Here is a 27,224-nt window from a genome sequence, read left to right as displayed (position 1 = left end):
ACATCTAGATTTCTGCTCTTCTCTAGCAATCTATTAGAAGGGCTCACGAACTTGCCTGCACCCATCACCTGGGGAGCTTAAAAAACAAAACCTTGATGGTTAGGATACACTCCAAAACAATTAAATCACAAACTTAGGAAATTCAAGCACTAGTATTTCAAAACCATCTCTAAAGCTCCATTATTTTGTCAAAATTGGAAACCACTAACCCTTTAGCAATACTACCTCCCCTGGATGGCCTGATTTCCTTGTATTAAAAAAAAAATGGGGATAATACAGAGTTTTGAGAGCTTGTCTCAAGAATCTCCCTACCAATATGCCATGGAACCTTTGATCTATTTTCAATTGTCTGGTGGTTAAATTTCTCAGAGACCTATCTCAAATCATTTCTACTCTGATGAAGCTCCAAACTACAACCTCTCCATTTCTTTTTTTATCCAGTTTCTTACTTCTGGCTTAATGTCCTTTAGTATTTTTTTTTTTCACCAGTGTTTGAGTTCTGCAGACCATTTTGTCAGCAAATTATTTTATTTCACCTTCATTAATGTATAATAGTGTGACTAGGTATAAAATTTTAGGTTAAGTTATTTTACCATTTGAACATATTTCACTATCTCTGTCTCTGTTTTGCTGATGAAAATTTTGCTATCTAAAGGTAATGCCTTTATAGCAATTTTATAGTAATTTTTTTCTCTATTGTCTTTAGGATTCTCTGATTAGATCTAATATTCTACATTTTACCATGAGAGTGTCAGAACTTTTACTTTTTATTTTTAACGTTTGTAAAAGCTTCATTTTTTTATAAAGATCTGTTCTTTTATGTTCTTTTTCTTTTCCTTTCCTTTTATAATCTTCTATTCTAATTGTTCTATTTCCTTCTTTTCTGTTAAAGTTTTCCTGATTTTGTTTACCTTTTTTCCTTAGGGTATACTTCGTATCATCATGGGATTTATAATTTTTATTGTGTCTTTTCATGGTGATTTAGTTTCAGTAGGAGTTCCATGAGAGTCTTTACTTATTCAAATGTCCCTATAAACAAGATCTGACTTCCTTTGGCCCTTGCCCTGTGGACTTTATTAGTTCTTGGACAAATTTCCACCTGAATTTCTTAATTTGGGTTTCCAGAATGCATCACAAGTTCTACTGATTTTGCATTCATAAGAAGGTGATTCCCAGCTCTAAGAATAATCACTTTGAAATCAATGTTTTAGTAGAATATCTGTCTTTTCCCCATATAGACATTAAAATCCCATCTTCAGGCCACTAGGGATTATATCTGAAATAGATACCCCATGTGCTAGTGGCATCAACCTGCATGTTTACCACACTTTCTTTAATGAAATCTGAGGACTTACTTTTCTGAGTTTGGCTATATGTTTTAAAAGTGGTTATATTTGTTTGTAATGGGAACAAAAAAGAGAGTCTCTAGAGAGCATCAACTCAGTCCCCCACAGTTATTGTCTTTCATCATTACACAGATAGATAACCCAAGGAACAACAAATCTCATGAACATTATGAATTGATTTCCTGACATATTCACATAATATATTAAGCTCAGTATATCCAAAATGGGGCTCATTCCTGTTTCCCCTGCATTTTCCATTAAAAAAAAATAATAATGATACAGTCGTTTTTAGAAACTGTACTGCCAGATCACTTAAAGGTCATCTTTGAGAACATATTCAATAACCTGGGTTGGCTGGTTCTTCCTTTCCAACCTCTGTAGCACAGGACATCTGCCAGTGCCAGCCCAAGTATACAGAACAGTCCCTGAATATCTTCTCCAGGACAGCTGCAAACATTTCCTAAGTGCTTTCCTTGCCTCTGGTCTCACATCACTCATTTGTACACCAATGTCTATTGACAAAATAATATGACCACAGCATAGATCTGTTTACATAGTTCTATGAAAATCTTTAAGTGGCTTGCCATTGTCTACCAAATAAACCTGGTATTCAAGTTCCACAATTTATGAAACTTCAACTTAACTTTCTACTTCTCTGCAATTACTCAACTTCAAAAACTCCCATTCCAGTGAAAGTAAACTTTTTCTTGTCACCTAAACATTTCTTGAGATTTCTCTTCACTATATCTTTGCTCTTTGTAGATTTCCTGTCCCACCTGAAAAGGCCATCATTTCTGATTATGCTTTCATAAATTTACCTAATCTTTAATGACTTCATTTTACTGACACCTTCTGCATTAAATTTCTCCAAATTACCCCAGAGAAATTTAATATAGTATTACTTAAAACTTGAATAGGATTTGTCTGTATGTCTCTTAATGTATTTGCCTTTTTTTGACAATATAATAATTATTTCTCTATATATTGTTTTCTAGTCTGCTTGAAACTCTTCTAAAGTCAGCTACTTTTTCATTTTCATATTCCATACAGTATCACCAGACAGTGCATTATATAAAACATATAATATTTCTTGAATGAATTAATCCACAAATGTGTTAAGGTACCATTTTCATCATTTGAACAATTTTCTAAGCAATTCCTAATCTTTTCTCTAAATATATAACCTCCTACAAGTTATTAAAGTTCTAAATCCTGTAGCCAGAAAAGATAGCATATATTTATGAGTTCAGACTTAGAAGAATATTTTAAATATTATATAGGATGACAGAATAATAAAGGATTTTCCAACCATACTGAAGCTCATTGTGTTAAAATTAAAAGCATAGTGTTACAATAAACTCTGTGGATAGAAATGTGAGTTGCTTTATTTTTATTTGTGCTTGTTAAGGCCATTTATCAGTATTGGGTAAAATCATGATAAGAGAGAAATGGAGGCATTCAAGTCTTTACCAATGTTTCCTGGTTTAACTCAGTCATGAAAATGTACCTACAGTGAGGCCTTACCTAAGCCTACCTTCCCACAATTATCCTACATCCTTTCACCATTCTGGCCAAAACGATGAGGAAAAGCTTGGAATAAATGGTGCAAAGACTTTGAATGGAAGCAATCAACCACTGCTATCCTCAGAAGAGAAAAGCAATGCCAAGAGCAAGGAGATGACATGTGATGTCAATTAAACATAATTAAGACATTTAAATGTAGGAGCTGTTTTGATGCAGTCATACAGAATACATCCATCAATAAACAATTCAAAATAGCATTCCATTATTAATAAACTAACCAAAAGAGGGTTGTGATAGTTTGTCAAACGTTAACACTGTAGATGATAATAAGAAATAAATGCTGTCCCTTGGCCTCAAGGAGCAATTCTGCTAAGATGCTCTTTTGGCTCTCAAATACTAATTTCATGAGAAATGAAAAAATACATTCTTTCCTCAAAGACTCTATATGAAGGCTGTTTAGACATGACTGTACCAACACAGCTTACATGTATTAACTATTGTCAGCTATGTGTTATTCTGATTCACAGCAGTGCCAGAATAATATGTTAGGTTAAAAAAATTAAGTATAAACCCTCAAACCATATGCATGACACAAAATAGCTTTAACAGATGTCTCATTTTTAGAATTTTATGTACCATGTTTTGGTAAATGATGCTTTGACTTGCTCTTCTCATTTTTCTTCCAGGCCAACACAAAGCCCTCAGTTTAGCAGAGGTTGGAAAGAAACCTGACTAATAAACTATCCATTTAGAAGATGGTGCCACATATTCAAGTGAATTCCATTAGGGCAGATCATCCAATGGAAAGTATCTGCTATATTAGTCATGACAAATGCTGTCAGTCACTGTGTGTTTAAAAAATTGAGACTTCAATAAGGACACTCACTGTCATGCTCAATAATATTGCTATTAACTTCAGGGTCAGGACAGAGATCCATAATGACATGTTGTATCAGAGAGAGGAGGAGTGAGAAATATAATATGGGCAAAATGACCTAAATGGTTTGGCTAACAAACAAGCAGCCTGCAAATTCTTGAATAAATGGGTGTTATAAATTATCTCTCAAAAGGAAAACCAGTGAAAACTGACCACCTTCAGGGAGAGGGCTGTGCCCTTACTTCATGGCAGAAAGATTGCCATTCTAAGGGTTAGAAATTATACAGAGCTAGACAATGAGTCAAAAAACAATTAAGCACAAGAATTGTCTAATATCATTGGTGTTTCATCAAGGAAACTGGTCACTGATATATGTAATACAATCTTACTCAGAAGCTTTAAGCCAGATTGGATTTTTATTGGTCTTGGCTGAGGAGAAAGTAAGTGGTGAGGGTGATAGTAGATCAAAGATGCAAAAATTATGCTCTCTAGGAAAACAAAAACAAACAAACAAAAAATATTCAGACTATACCAACATAAAAAGCCTTTGCACAGTGAAGAAGACCATCCACAAAATGAAAATGCAACCTACCAAATGGGGAAGAATACCTGTAAATGCTATAACCAATAAGGAGCTAATATCTAAAATATATAAAGAACTTATGCAAATCAGTATCAAAAAATTATAATCCAATTAAAAAGTGGACAAAGGACCTGAATACATTTTTTTCCAAAGAAGACATACAGATGGCCAAGGGACACATGGAAAGATTCTCAACATTATCAGTCATCAGGGAAATGTAAATCATACCACAAGGAGATACCACCTCACACCTTTCAAAATAGCTAGTTATCAAAAAGACCAAAAAAAAAAAAAAATTAGCAAGTGTTAGCACTGAGGTGGAAAAATAGGAACTTGTGCATTGCTCGTGGGAATGTAAACTGGCAGGCACTGTGGAAAACAAAGTGGAGATTCCTCAAAAAATTAAAAATAGTAATTCCATACCATCCAGTCATTCTGCTAATGGCTATTTACCCAAAGAAAACAAAAACATTAATTTAAAAAGTAAAACACTAATCATATCCTAAAACTGCTTTTTGTTTTTCTGTATCTAAAAGCTATATGTAATTATCTATATTAGCTTAATGACTAGTTCATCTTTTACTCCTTATTCTCATTGTTTTGTACCTTTTTTCTGCGGAATTAGGAATTTCAGGACTTACAATTCACAGTTAAATATTTTTTGCGTTGTAAACCTACACCAAAGAAATAGATACAATTATAAGAACATATTATGAGCAACTATATGCCAGCAATTAGACAATCTGGAAAAAATAGATACATTCCTAGAGATGTGTAAACTACCAAAACTGAACCAGGAAGAAACAGAAAACCTGAATAGACCCATAACCAATAAGGAAATTGAAGCAGTAATCTAAAATCTCCTAAAAAACAAAAGCCCAGAGCCAGATGGCTTCCCAGGTAAATTTTATCAAACTTTTAAAGAATTAATACCTATTCTCCTGAAACGGTTCCAAAAAATTGAAATGGAAGGAAAACTTCCAAACTCATTTTATGAAGTTAGCATTACCTTGATTCCAAAACCAGACAAAGACCCCACCACAAAGGAGAATTATAGACCAGTATCTCAAATGAACATTTATGAAAAATTTTCACCAAAATACTAGCCAACAGGATCCAAAAGTACATTAACACGATTATTCAACACAACCAAGTGGGATTTATTCCAGGGCTGCAAGGTTGGTTCAACATCTGCAAATCAATCAATGTGATACAATACATTAATAAAAGAAAGAACAAGAACCATATGATTCTCAAATGCTTTTTCAGCATCTATTGAGAGTAAGTACAGCATCCTTTCTTGATCAAAACTCTTCACAGTGTAGGAGGGTACATACCTCAATATCATCAAAGCCATCTATGGAAAAACCTACAGCAACTATCATTATCAATGGAGAAAAACTGAGAGCTTTTCCCCTAAGGTGAGGAACACTGCAGGGATGTCCACTATCACCATTGCTGTTCAACATAGTACTAGAAGTCCTAGCCTCAGCAATCAAACAACAGCAACAACAACAAATAAATAAAAGGCATCCAACTCGGCAAAGAAGAAGTCAAACTCTCACTCTTTGCAGATAATATGATACTTTATGTAGAAAACCCAAAAGACTCCACTCCAAAATTGCTAGAACTCATACAGGAATTCAGTACGTGTCAGGATATAAAATCAATGCACAGAAATCGGTTTCATTTCTAAACACTGACAAGACAGAAGAGAAATTAAGGAGTTGATTCCATTTACAATTGCACCCAAAGCCAGAAGATACCTAGGAATAAATCTGACCAAAGAGGCAAAGAACCTATACTCAGAAAACTATATAATATTCATGAAAGAAATTGAGGAAGACACAAAGAAATGGAAACAATGTTCCATGCTCATGAATTGGAAGACTATTGTGAAAATGTCTATGCTACCTAAAGCAATCTATACATTTAATGCCATCCTATCAAAATACCATCAACTTTTTTCAAAGAAATGGAACAAATAATCCTAAAATTTATATGGAACCAGAAAAGACCCCAAATGGCCAGAGGAATGTTGGAAGAGAAAACTGAAGCTGGTGGCATCACAAGTCCAGTCTTCAAGCTCTATTACAAAGTTGTCATCATCAGGACAGTATGGTACTGGAACAAAAACAGATATCTGGAACAGAATAGAGAGCCCAGAAATGGACTCTCAACTCCATGGTCAACTAATCTTCAACAAAGCAAGGAAAAAATGTCCAATGGAAAAAATACAGTCTCTTCAACAAGTGGCGTTGGGAAAATTGGACAGCCACATGCAGAAGAATGAATCTTGACCATTTCCTTATTCCACCCACAAAAATAGACTCAAAATGAATGAAAGACCTCAATGTGAGACAGGAGTCCATCAAAATCATTGAGAACACAGGCATCAACCTCTGTCCTCAGCTGCAGCAACTTCTTCCTAGAAAGATCACTAAAAGCAAGGGAAACGAGGGCAAAAATGAACTACTGGGACTTCATCAAGATGAAGAGGTTTTGCACAGCAAAGGAAACAGTCAACAAAACCAAAAGACAACTGACAGAATGGGAGAAGATATTTGCAAATGACATATCAGATCAAGGGCTAGTATCCAAAATCTATAAAGAACTTGACAAACTCAACACCCAAAGAACAAATAATCCAATCAAGAAATGGGCCGAAGACATGAACAGACATTTCTGCAAGAAGACATCCAAATGGCCAACAGACACATGAAGAATTGCTCAACATCACTCAGCATCAGGGAAATACAAATCAAAACGTCAGTGAGATACCACCTCACACCAGTCAGAACAGCTGAAGTCAACAAGTCAGGAAACAAAAGGTGTTGGCGAGGATGTGAAGAAAGGGGAACCCTCCTACACTGTTGGTGGGAATGCAAACTGGTGTAGTCCCTCTGGAAAACAGAATGGAGGTTCCTCAAAAAGTTGAAAAAAGAACTACCCTACCTATCAGCAATTGCACTACTGTGTATTCACTCTAAAGATAACAAATGTAGTAATCCGAAGGGGCATGTACACCCCAATGTTTACAGCAGCAATGTGCACAATAGCCAAACTACAGAAAGAACCTAGATGTCCATCAACAGATGACTGAATAAAGAAGATATGCTATATGTATACAATGGAATATTATCCAGCCATCAAAAAACCAAAATTTTGCCATTTGCAACAACATGGATGGAAGTAGAGGGTATTATGCTAAGTCAAGTACGTCAATTAGAGAAAGATAAGTATCATATGATCTCACTAATATGAGGAATTTGAGAAACAAGACAGAGGATCATAGGGGAAGGGAGGGAAAAATGAAACAAGACGAAGCCAGAAAGGGAGACAAACCATAAGAGACTTAATCTCAGGAAACAAACTGAAGGTTGCTGGAGTGGAGCTGGGTGGGAGGGGTGGGGTGTGTCTGGGTGATGGATATTGGGGAGGGTATGTGCTATGGTGAGTGCTGGGAATTGTGTAAGACTGATGAATCACAGACCCATACCCCTGAAATAAATAATACATTATATGTTAATAAAAAATGTTTTTTGCATTTTACAGTTTTTTTTTTTTTAAATGGGTGGATAATTTTGTTTGACTTCTAGGAAATTGTTACAAATATACTTCTTTCAACTTTCAGTAGGTTCAGGCTTTGAGTAATCATGGGTCAACTCATTTTAAATGATTTTAAATGAGTGGCCTAAAATGTAATTATGTAAAAAGCTTTTCTTTGTTGTGTACAACTGCTGACCTTGTGAATTTATAATATATAAGCATTTTAATAGTAAAATTAATAATGGCTCCTTAGTGATAGTTTCCTTTTTTAAATTAATATTCTCGCAAAGAGAGAGAGCATGTGATTCTAATGACTTCATTTAAGGTTAAGTTGATACTCAGACAAAAAGGAATAAAACTAAATGTCTGATATATTAGAATACTACCTTCATATCTTGACGCATTTCAATTTTGAAAGGATCTTGAAATGATTACATTTATCATAGATTTCTATTTTTCTTTGCCTTTTTTACTTTTTAAAAATTTAGATAATAGAAAAATAACCTACATATTTTAAACATATGTCATATGAATAACACATCAAAAAATGAAGTCTAAAATGTAGATATTTCATTGTCCATTCATATATAATGTACATTCAGTGGCAGTTAGCTGACTTTGCATTTTATGTCAATGATTTGGCATGGTATGTTTTCCCAATGTATCCCAGATGTTATGTGAAGTCCTAAGCATATATAAAATATGTGTACACATGCATGTGTATATGTGTGTGTTTGGGGGGACATGGGAAATCCAACAATAGCCCTCATAACTTTAATAAAAGCTGCTATTTAGACCATATGAAAGTTAACTATTTTCATAAAAATTTAAATGGTTTTACTGAGCATTTATAAAATGTGTGCTGCCTTATGGCCTTTAAATCTGACAGCTGATGACATGAATTTTCTGGATGGTGATCAAGTACATGTTGATGCAGCTGTTGCCATGTTGCCATATAAGACATGCTGAAGCATCTACTTCAGTTTCAACTGGTTGAGCATGACTCTTTCTTAAATGATTACTAATGACCTATGACTTAATAATGAGTATCTAGAATCTCGATTGCCAGTAAAAATAAAATCTAATTTAAACTCTATAAAAGTTATGGGGAGGAAGAAAATAATTCTCAACTGCACAAATAGCAAACTCACATACTGAAAGGTGTCTTTCTGAAAATGAATAGTGTTTCAGAAAATCTATGAGTTGTGCTCCCACAGAACAAAATCTGCATTGGCAAACAGACACCAGTCTATTGTGTAGCTCTCCAGCATGTCTCCAATGTACTCTGCGGACTGCACTGGACCGTGTGTCATTTTGTATCTCTCTTGCACTCTGTGCCCCTCTTATCAAAGCCTGGCAAAGTTTTTAAGTTGTAGCATGGTTAGAACTCTCTTTGCTGATGGGACACTATTATTAATTGCTCAACAATCAGTATTCGAGAGAATTTAGGGTTTCTATTAGCTTTAATACATTACCTATTCTACCTCAGAAGAGGAAAAATTAAGATAATAAAAGAGAGTATACAATTTATGTTTACATCCATCTTTTAACATTAAAAAAAAAAAACCTTGCCATTTGAAAGTAGCAAACTTCCTGTTTGAAGTGCAAGCTGCACACACTTTACTTTTATGGTTATGCATTGTTTTCAACTTTCCAGTAAGAACGACTTCACTGTAAAACATACACTCCACATTGAAACACACATTAAAATAGAATGGTGTCTTCTTTTTCCCTTTCTTTCAAAGGAAAGAGAGACAAACAACTTCTGTATGTTTGAATTTAGAAAATGATAGTACGTTTCTTCTTTTTGATTGTGGTTATTCACTTTTGCCTTAAAAAGGACACATCCTTGATTTTCTGTCTATGGAAACACATTATCTTGGTTTTTAAATTTTTCTTGTATATGCATGATATGTATATATTTCAATAACAAAAACAATTTAAGGGGCGCATGGGTGGCTCAGTGTGTTAAAGCATCTGCCTTCAGCTCAGGTCATGATCCCAGGGTCCTGGGATCGAGCCCCGAGTTGGGCTCTCTGCTCAGCGGGGAGCCTGCTTCCTCCTCTCTCTGCCTGCCTCTCTGCCTACTTGTGGTCTCTGTCAAATAAATAAATAAATTCTTAAAAAAAAAAATCCGTATCTTTGAAAACTCATGCTGGAAACTATTACTATGGAGAGAAGAAAAAGAAAGTAACAAAAGTAAGCCAACCAACATGATCGTTCCCTGTGATGTATTCTAACCCTATTTGCTCGCCAAATGACTTTGAGTGACTTCTAACCCTCTTCTGGTACTGCCACTCAAAATTAGGTCCGCTTGCCTTTTCATTAAGCACTGAACCTTCCCTTGCCACTCTGAATTTTGCTCATTTCAACCAGAGGAGGTAAACCTGCATCTAAATCCAATAACAGCCCCTCAGGCTTCTTTTACGAAGGCTCTGCATTTTAATTTGTTATTATGGTGATTATCATATCTCAATACTCATAAAAAACAGGAGAAAATTAGCTAATGTCTTAGAAACAAATGCTTCCCTAAGTAACCAATAATTGATTATATACTCCACAGAGCATAGGCCTGGGGGTTGAGCCTATTTGCAGTCTGTGCTGCAACTGCTGGTTCTGGAAAAAGGCAAGAACCAAAACAGGTCTCTCTCTCCTTCTTCCCCATTTGCCTTTGCTTTCGGGTTACAGAGAGACAACAGGGAAGTCGGCTGTTGAGGGGGAGGTTGAATGGGGAAACGACAGGCTGAATTTCTCAGGGCAGCTCAGAGGCTCAATTTCATGATTTACATACTCTATTGAAGCTCTGCATAAAATAATATTTGAAGAAAAAGTCATGGTTCCTTAAAAAAATGTTAAAGCTGTGGAAACCACATTAGGTAATTCCTTCCCAAATGCTACTATAAGTTTACACAAATTTATCAACCCACAGTAGGCTGAGATGAATAGATGGGTGCATTTGGGTATTAATTAATAAAATGAGTAACAATGTCAGGTTTGCAGGCAATGTCAGCTTTGCAATAACAAGTTTGCCTCTGATCTCAGCTGCATTATACACTTCAAAGCTGGACGCTAATAATTAAGTGACATGCACAAGATGTATCACTACACAGTGATGGCCCCAATCATACAAGGTACAAAAGATACCCTGCATATATTATGTAAAATGATGTCTTCATGGCTCATAAATGAGCTTGCACGATAGATATTAACTTAAATAGCATTTGTGGGATTTCATAAATACCCTCGCACTGGAATATCCATGTGCCTTGCAGACTTAACAACCTCCTCAAACTTCTGCATACTTTCTTCAATAGAACAGTTGATATTCTTCTTGCTAAAGGATTCAGATGCAGCCCCAAAAACTGATATCTCAGTGGCTCCAGCAGCAACCTGAAAAAGAATTTAAAGGCAAAAGCTAGTAATTTCAGAAATGTAAATGATAGCAGTAGAAGAAATATTATCTACTCAGTAAAGGCATACTTGTGTTCTTTAACATTTGCCTTGGAATTTAAAATTAGAGTCTGCTTATCCTGCCACATATGCTCTTTCCAAATTTAAAAATATCTGATGATAACACAAGAACTCTCTGAACCGTAACATAAATCTGAGGCACAGAAAACACAGTGATGACGTTCCAATTTTACCTTTCCTAAGTTATGTGTAGGCTTCAGAAATATCTTAACTGTAATTATGGAAAATACTAGCACCCCAATAAAACATTTTCATATCTATGGGAAACATTCTTTTTAGACCAATTATTAAACTAGGGAATAGTAAATGCTTTCTGTTATCTTCCGATAACCAAAGGGAAAAATGTTTTTCCAATTCATCATTTAGACTTTGCCCGAAATTTTCTTCCTGTCTCTTAACCTAGCTTCTGTTGTTTTATACCTTGACTGTCACAACCATACTTTTATGTGTTTAATGTCTTAATCCTTTTGCCAGTCTTTAAATTCAAAATATTATCCTCCACGTTTTTCCCCTTTGCCATCTTTTATCCTTATCCCAGGCTTCTCCAGTGACTTATTTTCAAATACCAAGTTTCCTCATTTCCCAGCTGGATTTTTAAAGACTTTTTATTAATGTATCTCTGGCATTGTACAAGATCTTCTCTCTTTCTCATGCTCTATTAATATATTAAGAAAGAAAATAGGTCATTTTTTCTCCATTTAAAAAAAATACTGGCTTCTAGTCCTCTACCTGAGATAAATTTTTAAGTTCTAAAATTAAAATTCTATTTATTTGAACACTTACTATGTACCAGTACTGTTGTGTACTTTGTGCGTCCTCTTTCTAACACATAATCTTATAAACAAAGTATCATTTTGCCCATTTTACAGATGACAAAACTGTGGCCCACAGAGGCTAAATCACTAAAGCTACTAAAAGTTCTGAAGTGCTGCTTTGAGCACAGGTGTGCCTGACTCCCAAGCCACTGGTTTCACTCCATTAGCTTACCTGCCCCTCCAAACTATGAGAGGGTGTGTGGACTCGGTATCTTTTTCAAGGTGGAGACATGCCTTACTCTGTTAAGACCTGTGACAGCAATTTTTGCAATTTCTTAAAATGCCTCTTGCTTTCTTTACAATGGTTTAAAAAAATATATATCAAAATAAACCACAACAACAAAAAAGAGTGGTTTTAACAAGTTACACAACAGGTGACATATCAACTGAGACCCACAACCTCAAATTTATGTAACACAGTCCCAAAGACAAAAGCGAAAAACATTAACACCAGAAATAGCTGCTACCAAACTTTTAGAGTAAAACCTAAGAGTGTAACACCTCAAGCCTTTACTTAAAATTGCCCTGGTTCTTCTTGTGTTTTTTTTGCATATAAATTCGTAATTCACGTAGGACTGAAGAAACCGACCAAAAGAGGAACAGGGAAGGTTGTTAGAGGCAGCTGGCAAATCAGCTTCACCTAGAGGGAGGGAAAAACCCGCATTGGAAAGCGGATCCAAAAAAGTCGCCAAAAATGATCTACTATAAAAATATTAATAATTATTATATTGAGAAATGCTTAAGTTAAATTCTGTATTCCTTATTTAAGAGGGAAGCCCAAAATAGACTTTCAAGAGAATGATATCAAAATGGATTACTGTATTTTTGTGTTTTGATTCCTGAATGGTTAAAGTGGAAGGGCCATTCATGTGCAACAATACCCAGAGGTTACAGATCGCAGTGTATTCGTGTGCCTACATCAGGATAGCATTTCTACGTGGTAACAAGGAGGCTGCATAGGATACCATTTTAACTATGTAAGACTTTAAAACAGTAACAAACTTTTCGATTTTAAAATAATTAGTAGCACACTTACAGCACGGCGTAAACCCTGAAGATTAGGAGTAAGGACAGGATAGCGAACTCCTGGGTATTGATGAATACCTTTCATCACTTCAGAGTGATCAGCCATCTGAAATACAGTCGTTACATATATTCAACTTCATATATTTTATCAAGCATGTGTTTAGTTTCATAGGAAGGTTATAATTACACACGCAATTATATTCTATAAATTAATGCTGGAAATAATAACCTATGCCAACGTAGCTAAAGATGAGTAGTTCCTAAAGTCATAAGTACATAAAAACTAGATCTGAGTTTACCGTATTCACATCACAGGACCTGGCTAAATGATGGATTACAAGTAATTCTGAATTACAAAGAATTCAGCTGAATTCTGAAGTGACCGAATTCTGACCGAATACAAAGAATTCAGCAATTCTTAACTATCCTACTTTCATTTGGCGGTTTTTTTAGTCTCTTCCTTTCATTTCACAGTCCAAGTTGCAAATAAAATATCCTTGAGATTAAGGAGAGGGTATTTTGGTTTTGTTTTTAAGATTTTATGTATGTATGTATGTATGTATGTATTTATTTATGAGGAGGAGGAGGAGGAAGAGGAGAGAGAGAGCACCCACAAGAGCAGGGGGAGGGATGTGGGGAGAGGAAGAGAGAGTGTCTCAGACTTACCTTCCCACTGAGCATGGAGCCCAACATGTAGCTCTATCCCATGACCCTGAGATCATGACCTGGGTGGAAACCAAGGGCCCAATGTTTTACTGACTGAGCCACCCAGGCATCCTTCCATTGGGGAGAGTTTTTTTTGTTTTTTTTTTTGTTTTTTAAGATTTTATTTATTTATTTGACAGAGAGAGATCACAAGCAGGCAGAGAGGCAGGAAGAGAGAGAGGAGGAAGCAGGCTCCCTGCTGAGCAGAGAGCCCAATGCGGGCCTCGATCCCAGGACCCGGAGATCATGACCCGAGCTGAAGAGCAGCAGCTTAACCCACTGAGCCACCCAGGCGCCCCCCATTGGGGAGAGTTTTAAAGGAAATATGTCATGCATGTGCCTTCCATATGAAAATTTTATGTCTAAATAACTTTCAATGTATGAAATTTATTATTTACCAAAAAATTACACATCTGTCTGAATAATTTAACAAAGCTCAGATATAAATATATTATTTGGCTAGCATAAATATTTTAGTAATAGTCATCGTGTTCTATGCATTATTATCATCAAATCACTATTTGTTCCCATAATGCAAACAAACGCAAACAATGGAGTACATAGTAAGAAAATTTAATGCATTCTTCCAAGTCTTTATTTTTGTATATTTTCTGAGTCTTCAAAAATCAACTTTAGGGGCACCTGGGTGTTTCTCTGGGTTAAGCCTCTGCCTTCAGCTCAGGTCATGCTCTCAGAGTCCTGGGATAAAGCCCCACATTGGGCTCTCTGCCCAGCACGGAGCCTGTTTCCCCCTCTCTCTCTGCCTGCCTCTCTGCCTACTTGTGATCTCTGTCAAATAAATAAATCTTAAAAAAAAAAAAAAAACTTTAAAATTAAAATATCAACTCTACTAGTTTGCCACAAAGTCTTTAATTTAGCCTCTTACAGCAAATAACTGATGATCAAACCTCATAATCATCACATAGACAAATTAACATTGACATAATCATGAGCTTTACATACTTAGGAATAATAAATTATGACAGGAACAATAAATAAATGGAATAATATATAAACAATGAAAAGTATACAAAATGAGCAGGGAGAAAGATGTAAAAACATGCACCGAACTAAATTCTGTACCTTCAATATGGGAATAGATGAGAAAAGACTTGCTTTTTCTCTATACATCTTGACTTGATACAATAAGGAAGTATTATTTTTAATTTTAAAATGAAGTAAAAATTAATCAAAGTACAAATGCTTTTTAATGTAACTACATGCTTCTAAAAATATGAAGTATTATAATATTTACTGCTATTAGCTGATCAGTCTTTCAGTGAAATGCCAGTGGAATTACATTTAATACTTTCAATGAATATAATATGGATTAATGAGTTTTTAATATTTTTTAAATTAAAATTATATATTTAAGAGGCAAAAAAAGTTGACTGCCATCATAACTTACTAACATTTAAACCTCCAAGCTTTCATCCAATCCAAATACATTTACTTCTGTTTAAAATATGATTCTTGCTTACTTCTTAGGGATCACATTCACTATCTGTCACCGATATCTGCATTCTGTGCAAAGACCAATCACTGTGTTCATCTACAATGCATAGAACCTGAGTCTCTAGTTTCATTGTGAGCTTATTTGACTTTAAGCCAGATGTTTATTAAGCACCTGTAGTGTCCAAAACCCTATACTAGACCTGTGGTAAATATAAATACAAGTAAGTCAAATCCTTGCACTAAATAATTTGTAATATAGCTGGGGAGAGAAAACATATGCACATGGAAAAACACTAACAATTCAAATGAATATACTGGTTATAAACGAGAGCACAGGTTAGAGTTCAGAAAGGGGAAGTCTTGGTAGGGTCTAAAATAGTCTAAGAAAGTTACAAGACATATGGGATACAAACTGTAGAACATGACTATGACTTATTAAAATTTAAAAAGATAGGGTTGCCTGGGTGGCTCAGTCGGTTAAGTGGCCAGCTCTTGATTTACACTCAGATCATGATCTTGGGGTCTTGAGATTAAGCCCCGGGTCACACTCCATGCTCAGCATTGAGCCTGCTTGAGATTCTCTCTTCCTCTGCCCTTCTCCCCTTCCCACTCTCTAATAAATAAATCTTTAAAAATAAATAAAATTTAAAAACTGGTCCCAGCAATATTTTTAGTCCCACATAATCTTCTAGAAGCTCAACAATCCCTTTCAAGAGGTGAACTGTGTTTACCTGCCAGTGAAACCTAGGCAGACTTGTGATTGTTCCAAGTGACAGAGTATAGCAGAAATAATAACATGTGACTTGAGAGTCCAGGTTATAGAAAAGGATACAGCTTCCACATGGCTTTCTCTGTGGCCGGGGAGCCACTATGGGGAAATCAACTAACATGCAGTGAGAAAAATTAGCTTCTGCAGAGACACCATGTGCAGCAGCCCATGTGGAGAGACCCACATGCAAAGGAAGTAAGGCCCCCAGGCAAGAGCCAGCATCACCCCCTAAATTCGTGACTGACAGAGCATTCAGATGACTTTAGCCTCCAGCATTCAAGTCACCCAGATGAAGCCCCAGACACTGTGGACCAGAGACAAGGTATCCTCCTCTGTGTGCCCTGTTCAAATTCCAACCCTCTGATTTCTTGAACATAAAAAATATTTATTTACACCACTAAGTTCCCAGGTAATTCATTACACAGCCATAAAAGCTGAAACACAGAAAAATCAATAGGGTTGGAAAAGAGAGAGTGATAGGTGCCATAGTAGGAAAGCATTACCTGGCTAGAGAAGATTATGGGTAAATAATGTGGGAATAGATTATAAATGAAGATAGGGGACCATACTTCATGATGTGTTCCTGAGTTAGGTTCACATTATTCTAAAAATACAGAATTTATCATGAAGGCAATAGAAAGCCATGGGGAGTGGGCACTGAATTAGCTGAAGACTGGGAAACATGCAGTATTTTGGAAAGATCAGCCTGGGAGAGATACAAAGGGCAGTCTAGAGACAAGTGAGGCAATTCTCAGACAGTTTTGAGGATTCATCATGTAACAAGTTCTAGAGGAATGGTACTAGGAATAGAAGTTCCCAGGAAAAATTAATAGGACACACTGTCTAGTCCTGTAACACAGAGGACTTTATTCAAAAATGTAACCCCCATTAGTTTATAGCCTTTTAAAATTGTTTAGCATTTCTGCATATTTCAACACAGTCTTTCATTATGTATCTATGAATTCAGCCTTTCTGCTGGATGCTAGATTGTGAGGTCTGCCTTTCTCTGCCTGTCTTTCTCATACACACACACACATACATGCAATCATGTACACACAAATTATAGTAAAAAAATTAGAATACCACTCCTAATTTCAAGCAGAGTTACTACTAGTTTTAGGGCACTGTAATGAAATCTAAAACAACACTCTTATTGGACAGGAATGTTAGTTGGAATTACTAATACTTACACCTAACTGAACATAGCATGTTTAAATATTTATTGGAAACATTTATATAACCATGATAACAGAAATGAATAAAGTACTTCTCTAACCAATATATAGATTTGGTTAAAGTGTGCATCAAAAAACAGCATAAAGTGCACAAAACACATTTTAATCTTTAAGAAATATAGGTTATATTGACCTATATGCTATTATTTCATTCCACATGTAAATTAACAAAAATTTCAATAGGTGTTTCAGTCAGTAAAACTGAAAAATGAATAGAGATGATAGTAACCAAATCCCCACGTCATGAAAACTAAACTTTGATAATTATTGAAGATACCATAGTAAAATTATAATACATGAATTTGATTCCAACAAATCAGTACTTTTTCCTTTTTAAAAATAGTGACAGTATAGGGGCACCTGGCTGGCTCAGTGGGTTAAAGCCTCTACCTTCGGCCAGGTCATGATCTCAGGGTCCTGGGATCGAGCCTCGCATCTGGCTCTCCGTTCAGCAAGGAACCTGCTTCCCCTTTTATCTCTGCCTGCTGCTCTGCCTACTTGTGATCTCTTTCTATCCAATAAATAAATAAAATCTTAAAAAATAAAATAAAATAGTCACAGTATAAAGAGGTCATTTAAAAAGCAGTAGCATTCAGTCTCAATTTGGTAAATAAAGACAGTTATGTAAAGAGCTTTAGAAAATCCTGATAGAATATAATTTTATTACAATGAATAAAATAAAACAGGTTTCAGTGAAAGGTATAAAATTCTTGCCTTACTTTTTTTTTTTTAACTCTTAGGAAGCTTATGCTATATTTCAATCTTGATGTTATTTTAATGTCTAAATTTTAAACTATTATTCAAACAATAATGGAACTATTCCTTTACAGCACTATTTTGACATTTTAATGAAACCTTTCTACATCTGGTTTAACATATTTTGAAGATTTTGCTGTGACTTTTCATTTAAGATCACAAAAATCCCCATAATTTGGTTGATAACATACTTTGCTATCATCTCACCAGTTTGTAAATGGCAATACCTGGGTCTATCTGGCCAACAAAACTGGCTATACCTTGGTTAATCAGTTTCTTAGGAGTCCACATTTATATATGGATTCAAATAATATTCGTGTAACACTTTGCAAGGGTATTAAAGATATGTAAAAGGTCATAAAGATTAAAGTATAGTAGTCACATAGTTTAGAGATTTTATTTGCTACTGTCATGAGGTAAATTTAGACACTCCACATTATACATATTTAGACATCTTACTAATATTTTGTCATTATCTGAATACTCTAATCACTCCTAAATACATACAGTCCTCATCCAAATTTTCCGAGGTCATTGGGATTTCAAGATAATGCACAAGTCATGAACAATGTCAAAGCGTTTCTCATAAACTAAATGAGAGAAAAAAATTAGACATTTCAATTATATTTTGCAGACAAATTATTAAATTTGCATTATGTCCTAAGACCTAAAAATTAATTTTTAAAATTCATTTCAGTATTTTATGCAATTACTACATATTTAACATGGCATAGAAAAATTAAGGAGACACAGTTTATACACACAGAATCCACAGACCAGCAGGGAAAGATATGTGTGTGTATATGTGTACATACCAAACCACAAAATATAAATATCATGTGATCCGGAGTTTTATGTAGCACAGATACGAAACCATTTTTCTTGGTAAACTAAACTAGAATAATGAGACAAATATTTAAGCCACACTTTGTCTAGGTTAAATGTAAATAACTGAAAGTCTGTTTTTTTTAACAGAGCAAATTACTCATAAGGATTTAATGAAGCAAAACTATTCAGAGAACTTGAAACTATTCAAAAGTATTCATAGAGCAAGACTATTCGCATATATGTATATATTTACTTTCCATGATAAATTCAACTTCTTATGTACTGAAAAGGAAGAGTTTAATATGCCTAAACTTAAAACATAATTTTTATTAAGATTCCTCAGGTAATTAGAGGGAGAAAGATTTTACAGATTTTTTTTTAAATCACACAATTCTTCCATTTTCAAATCCAATCAAATGAAAGTAAAAATACCTATTACTCTTGATCTCTCTTCCAAATAACAACTGACATAACAGAATACTCACTAAGTAAATTTTGTTCAGTTCCAACTGAACATATGTTTTCTGAGATTTCAATAAAGTGAAATAATTATTTATAATTAATTCTAGATAAAAGTGCAGGAAAAAACTGAGACTTTTTTTTTTTTTTTTTAGAAGAACTGACTCTTATTCACTTAACACTGATTAACATTTTTCCTTTTCCCAGAACAAATTCAATTATAAAGATAACAGTACAGGGTTTTAAGTTCCAGAGCTGCATTATAAAAATTTTATGGAAGTCTCACATACACTGATGACATATAAAATCACTATATTGTTATTTTAACTCAGTAAGAGTTTAATCACTAACAAGACTGCAAAATACATAAGAGGAGTTTAGTTGTTTTGTATCATCATGGAAATTATGCATCTCTGTGGCTCTGCTGAAAGTGAGGAAATTATATTCTGTTATGGGGTGGAAATATTAAGAATTCAACTTAGCATTGTATTATTAAATGACAAAAGTGTTTAGAGTACAATCTAAAATTAATGTGAAGGAAAAAATATTTAGAGACTCCTTCTTTATGGTGCTATCTGCAAAGTATCTACCAAATTATATTACTTGACCAAGTCTTACAACTAGCACTTACAATCTAAATATGGAACTCTATTTTTACTCCTTTTCTCTCTGCCCTGGTACAGCCAACAGGCCCAAGTCAAGCATCCTCAATGGGTGAGCATTACCCATTGTCCCTTCCTTCACTCCAATCACCTACTAAAAAACTCAAATTATTTCCTCTCTTTTATTCTAACAAGACTGCTGCACCTGATTTCTTCTCATGGTATGTTAAGAGGGAAACTGAAAAGTGCTAGGAGAAAAGGAAAAGATAGAAAATCTAAATAATCAAAATGCCAATAAAGTTGGAAGAAAATAGGATGGAGTGTTAGATGTCTTGGTGGCAAGATGCTTTTATTGCTCTGGAGCAGTGAGCAAATATGAGAAGAGAAGACAAAAGGGAAATTATACAAAATGCTGCTTTAATCTATATAGTGGTTTTTGTAGTGGTCTTCAAGTCATACACATAAAGACTGGAACACCATTGGGTTCCTTTACATTGATAAATTATATTTCTGTATGTATGAATTCAGGCACAAACTTTGCCACTAGGGAGAGCTTGTGATTCTCGTACTCTTCAAGAATATTGGCATAGGGGCACTTGGGTGGCTCAATGGGTTAAAGCCTCTGTCTTCAGCTCAGGTCATGATTCCAGGGTTCTGGGATCAAGCCCCGCATCTGGCTCTCTGCTCAACAGGGAGCCTGCATCTTCCCCTCTCTCTTCCTGTCTCTCTGCCTACTTGTGATCTCTGTCAAATAAATAAATAAATCTTAAAAAAAGGAATATTGGCATAAATATTCTCATGTATTTAAATTACATAAAATATATAACCTATAATACGCAGTTACACCTCCTATTAAAGTCCTTGTTCTAGAGTTAAGCAAAAATTCCATATTCACCATGTCCTACAATATCTGGCACCAGAAGTACATAAATATTTGAGGAGAAACAAGTTTCAAAATGGATAGAATCAGAATCTAGTCTATAAAAAATTCTGCTAAACATTTTATGTATAAAATTGTAGATGGAGGATTCAGTTTTCATCAATGTCAAATTAAATGGAAGTTCTTTCTTATCTTAAATAAATGCAATATGCAGTATATAAAATTACATCATTCATATTTTTATCTATTATAAAAATCACAGTATAGAATATATATCAAAAATCTTCCCTGTGAAGGGCACAAAACTATGGTAATTCTTCTGAAATAGTGTATTTATTTATAAGGTTACACATCACAAAGTGTTAGATACAATTTAGAAAAACATTACCAAAAATGTATTATTAAACTGAAATACACTTTGCTAACCTACCAAAAACAAACAAAAAAGCCTAAACACCACAAGAGAAAAGACTCAATCATCTTTCTAGTTTCTCCATAGAGAATATTACGAAGTGCTATTATGAGAAAGAGGCAAACTAAATTATGCAGTCAAAAAATATAGAAAAACATGAAGCAATGGACAATCACAATGGGACTACAACTAGCAATGAGACCAAATCAGTAAAACTGAACAAAGAAAAGCACAAGACTATATGAGTTCTATCAAACATTTAAAGAGATCTTAATGCCAATCCTTCTACCAATTCTTCCAAAAAAACCCAAGAGGAGGGAATACTTCTTCTTATAAGAACATGCAATAGAAGCTGGTCTTATAAGACCCTGATACCAGAACTACACAAGACATTACAAGAGAAGAAAACTACAGGGTAATATTCCTAATGAACACAGAGGAAACAATCCTCCACAAAATACTACCAAACCAAATAGGATGTGTAAAGGATCATAAACCATGACCAAGTGGGATTTATCCCTGGGATGCAAGAAAGATTCAGCATGCTCAAATAAATGTGATACACTATAATGACAGAATCAAGGATAAAACCAAATGATCATCTCAATATATGTAAAAATTTGACCAAAAAATGCTTCATCAAAGCATTTGAAAAAATTCAACAGTTTCATAATAGAAACTCAAACAAATAAAACTTTAGAAATAGAATAAAATTACTTTGACATAAGAAGTACTATATGTAAGCCCACAGCTATCATTATACTCAATAGTGAAAAACTTTTCCTCTAAGATCAAGAATAAAAGAGGATACCCATTCTTCCCATTCCTATTCAACACAGAATTATAAGTCCTAGCCAAAGCAATTAGGCAAGAAGAAAAAAGGAAATGCAAAGGAAAGGAAGAAGTAAAATTTTCTCTGTTCACAGATGACATGAACTTTTTTTTTAAGATTTTATTTCTTTATATATTTGAGAGAAAGAGAGAAAGAGCATGCAAGCAAGAAGGGAAAGGACAGAGAGAGAAAGAAAAAATCTCAAGCAGACTCTGAGCTGAGTACAGAGACCAACATGGGGCTTGATCTCATGAGCCTGAGATCATGACCTGAGCCAATATCAAGTCAGATGCTTAACTGACTGAACCACCTAGCCTCTCCACAGATAATATGACCTCAAATGTGGAAAACGCTAAGATCCCACATAAACAAAAACAAAAAACCTCTTAGAATTAATTTATAAATTCAGTAAATCTACAGGATACAAAATCAGCATATAAAAATCAATAGCACAAAAACAGATACACAGATCAATGAAACAGAACAGACAACCCAGAAATGGACCCACAACTCTATAGTCAATTAATCCTCAACAAAGCAGGAAAGAATATCCAATGGAAAAATGAGAGTCTCTTCAACAAATGGTGTTGGGAACATTAGACAGCCACATGCAGAAGAATGAAACTGAACCATTTTCTCATACCATACACAAAAATAAACTCAAAATGGATAAAAGACCTAAATGTGAGACATGAATCCATCAAAACCCTAGATGAGAACAAAGGCAGCAACTTCTTTGACCTTAGCCACAGCAACTTCTTGCTAGATACATCTCCAAAGGCAAGGAAAACAAAAGCTAAAATGAACTACTGGGACTTTATCAGGATTAAAAGGGTTTTTGCACAGCAAAGGAGACAGTTAACAAAAATAAAAGGCAACCTGCAGAATAGAAGAAAATATTTGCAAATGACTTAACAGATAAAGGGCTATTATCTAAAAATCTATAAAGAAATTACCAAACTCAACACCCACAGAAACAAATAATTGGGTCAAGAAATAGGGAGAAGACATGGCCAGTCATTTCTCCAAAAGAAGACATACAAATGGCCAAAAGACATATGAAGAAATGCTCAACATCCCTCAGCATCAGGGAAATACAAATCAAAACCACAATGAGATACCATCTCAGATAAGTCAGAATGGCTAAAATTAAGAGGTCAGGAAATGGTAGATGTTGGTGAGGATGTAGAGAAAGGGAAACCCTCTTACACTGTTGGTGGGAATGAAAACTGGTGCAACCACTCTGGACAACAATATGGAGGTTCCTCAAGAAATTAAAAATAGAGCTACCCTATGGCCCAGCAATTGCACTACTAGGTATTTATCAAAAGGATACAAACATAGTGATTTGAAGGGGCATGTGCACCCCAATGTTTTTAGCAGTGATGTACACAATAGCCAAACTATGGAAACAACCCAGATGTCCACTGATAGATGAAAGGATAAAAAAGATGCAGTGCGTGTATACACACACAGGCATGCACGCATGCACACACAGAAAATACTCAGCCATCAAAAAGAATGAGATCTTGCCATTTGCCACAGTGTGGATAGAACTAGAGGGAATTATGCTAAGCAAAATAAGGGAGAGAAAGACAATTACCATATGATTTCACTTCTATGTGGAATTTAAGAAAAAACAAAAACAAAAACAAATGAACGTAGAGAAAGGGAAGGAAAAGTAAAATAAGATAAAAATAGAGAGGGAGACAAACCATAACAGACTCTTAACTATAGGAAACAAACTGAGGGTTCCTGGGGGTGAGGTTGGTTGAGGGATGGGATAATTAGGTGATAGGCATTAAGGAGGGCACTTGACATCATGAGTACTGGGTGTTACATGCAACTGATGAATCGCTAAATTCTATCCTTGAAACTAGTAATATACTATATCTCAACTAAGTTGAATTTAAATAAAAAATTGTTTAAAAATCCAGTTGCATTTGGAGACATATCTTGAAAGAAGTTGCTGTGGCTGATATCGATGAGATTACTGCCTATGTTCTCCTCTAGGATTCTGATGGATTCCCGTTTCACGTTGAGGTCTTTTATCCATTTTGAGCTTATCTTTGTGTACGGTGTAAGAGAATGGTCGAGTTTCATTCTTCTACATATAGCTGTCCAGTTTTCCCAGCACCATTTATTGAAGAGACTGTCTTTTATCTACTGTATATTTTTTCCTGTTTTGTCGAAGATTAACTGACCATAGAGTTGAGGGTCCATATCTGGGCTCTCTACTCTGTTCCACTGGTCTATGTGTCTGTTTTTATGCCAGTACCATGCTGTCTTGGTGATCACAGCTTTGTAGTAAAGCTTGAAATCAGGTAACGTGATGCCCCCAGTTTTATTTTTGTTTTTCAACATTTCCTTAGCGATTCGGGGTCTCTTCTGGTTCCATACAAATTTTTGGATTATTTCCTCCAGCTCTTTGAAGAATACCGGTGGAATTTTGATTGGAATGGCATTAAAAGTATAGATTGCTCTAGGCAGTATAGACATTTTAACAATGTTTATTCTTCCAATCCAAGAGCATGGAATGGTCTTCCATCTTTTTGTGTCTTCTTCAATTTCTTTCATGAGTGTTCTGTAGTTCCTCGAGTACAGATCCTTTACCTCTTTGGTTAGGTTTATTCCCAGGTATCTTATGGTTCTTGGTGCTATAGTAAATGGAATCGATTCTCTAATTTCCCTTTCTGTATTTTTATTGTTAGTGTATAAGAAAGCCACTGATTTCTATACATTGACTTTGTATCCTGCCACGTTACTGAATTGCTGTATGAGTTCTAGTAGTTTGGGGGTGGAGTCTTTTGGGTTTTCCATATAAAGAATCATGTCATCTGCGAAGAGAGTTTGACCTCTTCCTTGATTGATTTGGCCACAGCAACTTCTTTCAAGATATGTCTCCAAAGGCAAAGGAAACAAAAGCCAAAATAAACTTTTGGGACTTCATCAAAATCAAAAGCTTCTCTACAGCAAAGGAAACAGTCAAGAAAACATAGAGGCAACCCACGGAATGGGAGAAGATATTTGCAAATGACACTACAGACAAAAGATTGATATCCAGGATCTATAAAGAACTCCTCAAACTCAACACACACAAAACAGATAATCATATCAAAAAATGGGCAGAAGATATGAACAGACACTTCTCCAATGAAGACATACAAATGGCTATCAGACACATGAAAAAATGTTCATCATCACTAGCCATCAGGGAGATTCAAATTAAAACCACATTGAGATACCACCTTATACCACTTAGAATGGCCAAAATTAGCAAGACAGGAAACAACATGTGTTGGAGGGGATGTGGAGAAAGGGGAACCCTCTTACACTGTTGGTGGGAATGCAAGTTGGTGCAGCCTCTTTGGAGAACAGTGTGGAGATTCCTTAAGAAATTAAAAATAGAACTTCCCTATGACACTGCAATTGCACTACTGGGTATTTACCCCAAAGATACAGATATAGTGAAAAGAAAGGCCATCTGTACCCCAGTGTTTATAGCAGCAATGGCCACGGTCTCCAAACTGTGGAAAGAACCAAGATGCCCTTCAACGGACGAATGGATGAGGAAGATGTAGTCCATATACACTAGGGAGTGTTATGCCTCTATCAGAAAGGATGAATACCCAACTTTTGTAGCAACATGGATGGGACTGGAAGAGATTATGCCGAGTGAAATAAGTCAAGCAGAGAGAGTCAATTATCATATGGTTTCACTTATTTGTGGAACATAACAAATAACATGGAGGACATGGGGAGTTAAGAGAAGGGAGTGGGGGGAAATTGGAAGGGGAGGTGAACAATGAGAGACTGTGGACTCTGAAAAACAATCTGAAGGATTTGAAGAGGTGGGGGGGTGGGAGGTTGGGGGAACCAGGTGATGGGTATTAGAGAGGGCACGGACTGCATGGAGCACTGGGTGTCGTACAAAAACAATGAATACTGTTATGCTGAAAATAAATTTAAAAAAATGTTTAAAAAAAAAAATCAGTTGCATTTCCATACACTAACAAGAAATCATCCAAAGAGGAAATTAAGAAGACAATCTCATTTACAATAATATCAAAAAGAACAAAATACTTAGGAACTAAGTTAACCAAGGAGGTGGAAGAACTTTACATGAAAACTATTAAACATTGATGAGAGAAATAAAAGAAGCTAAAAACAAACAGAAAAATATCCCATGTTCATGGATTCCAATATTTAGTGTGTGAAAATGTCCACACTACACAAAGTGATCTATAAATTAAAGATGAAATCCTTATCAAAATTTCAATTCCATTTTTTCCTGAAATTAAAAAAAAATCCTAACATTTACACGAAGCCAGAAAGAAGCCCAAATAGCCAAATTAATCTTGAGAAAGAAGAATAAAGCTGGGTATATTATACTTCCTGATTTCAAAATATATTTCAAAGCTACAGTAACTAAAACAGCATGGAAGACTGACATATAACCCAATGTGATGTAATAGAGAGCCCAGAAATAAACTGATGCATATACATTCAACTGATCTTTGACAAAGATGCCAGAAATACACAATGGGGAAAAGACAATCTCTTCAATAAATAGTGCTGGAAAAATTCAATACGAACATGTAAAAGAATGAAATTGGATCCTGATCTTAAACCATACCAAAAAGTGAACTCAAAATGGTCTAAAATTTAAGACCTGGATTTATAAAACTCTTAAGGAAAAGAAAGAAAAAAGAAAGAAAGAAAGAAAGAAAGAAAGAAAGAAAGAAAGAAAGAAAGAAAGAAAGAGAAAGTAAGTTAGTTAGTTTTATAGCACTAATCTTGGCAATGACTTACCATATAGGACACCAAAAAGATAGACAACAAAAGCAAAAACAGACAAGTGGGACTACACAAAACTAAAAAGCTTCTGCACAGCAAAGAAAACTGGAGAGTGGAAAGGCAACACATTGAGAGAAAATATTTGCAAACCACATATAGGATAGAGGTTAGCATCCAAAATACAGAAGGCATGCTGCCACCATTATAGTAAACATAACAACCCAATTTAAAAATGAACAAAGAATTTGAATAGACATATTTCCAAAGAACACATACAAATGGCCAAAAGACATATGAAAACAT

At 35.1% G+C, this 27,224-nt stretch overlaps 1 protein-coding gene across 1 annotated transcript in view; it reads right to left on the bottom strand.

The window, feature by feature from the left end:
- The window catches only part of HMGCLL1 (3-hydroxymethyl-3-methylglutaryl-CoA lyase like 1), a 198,039-nt gene that overhangs the window by 98,557 nt on the left and 72,258 nt on the right, over positions 1-27,224 (bottom strand). The window contains exons 4-5 of the mRNA XM_032864504.1: positions 13,202-13,297; positions 11,121-11,269 (exon numbers count right to left, since the gene is read on the bottom strand). Of these exons, the coding sequence (XP_032720395.1) occupies positions 11,121-11,269; positions 13,202-13,297 (245 nt within the window). The remainder of the gene's footprint in view (positions 1-11,120; positions 11,270-13,201; positions 13,298-27,224) is intronic.

This window comes from Lontra canadensis, unplaced genomic scaffold (assembly GCF_010015895.1).
Source record: "Lontra canadensis isolate GAN:19392208 unplaced genomic scaffold, GSC_riverotter_1.0 scaffold27, whole genome shotgun sequence".
Classification (NCBI taxonomy): domain Eukaryota; kingdom Metazoa; phylum Chordata; class Mammalia; order Carnivora; family Mustelidae; genus Lontra; species Lontra canadensis.
Note: the sequence above shows the minus strand (reverse complement) of the source record. Positions and strands in the feature narration are given on the sequence as shown.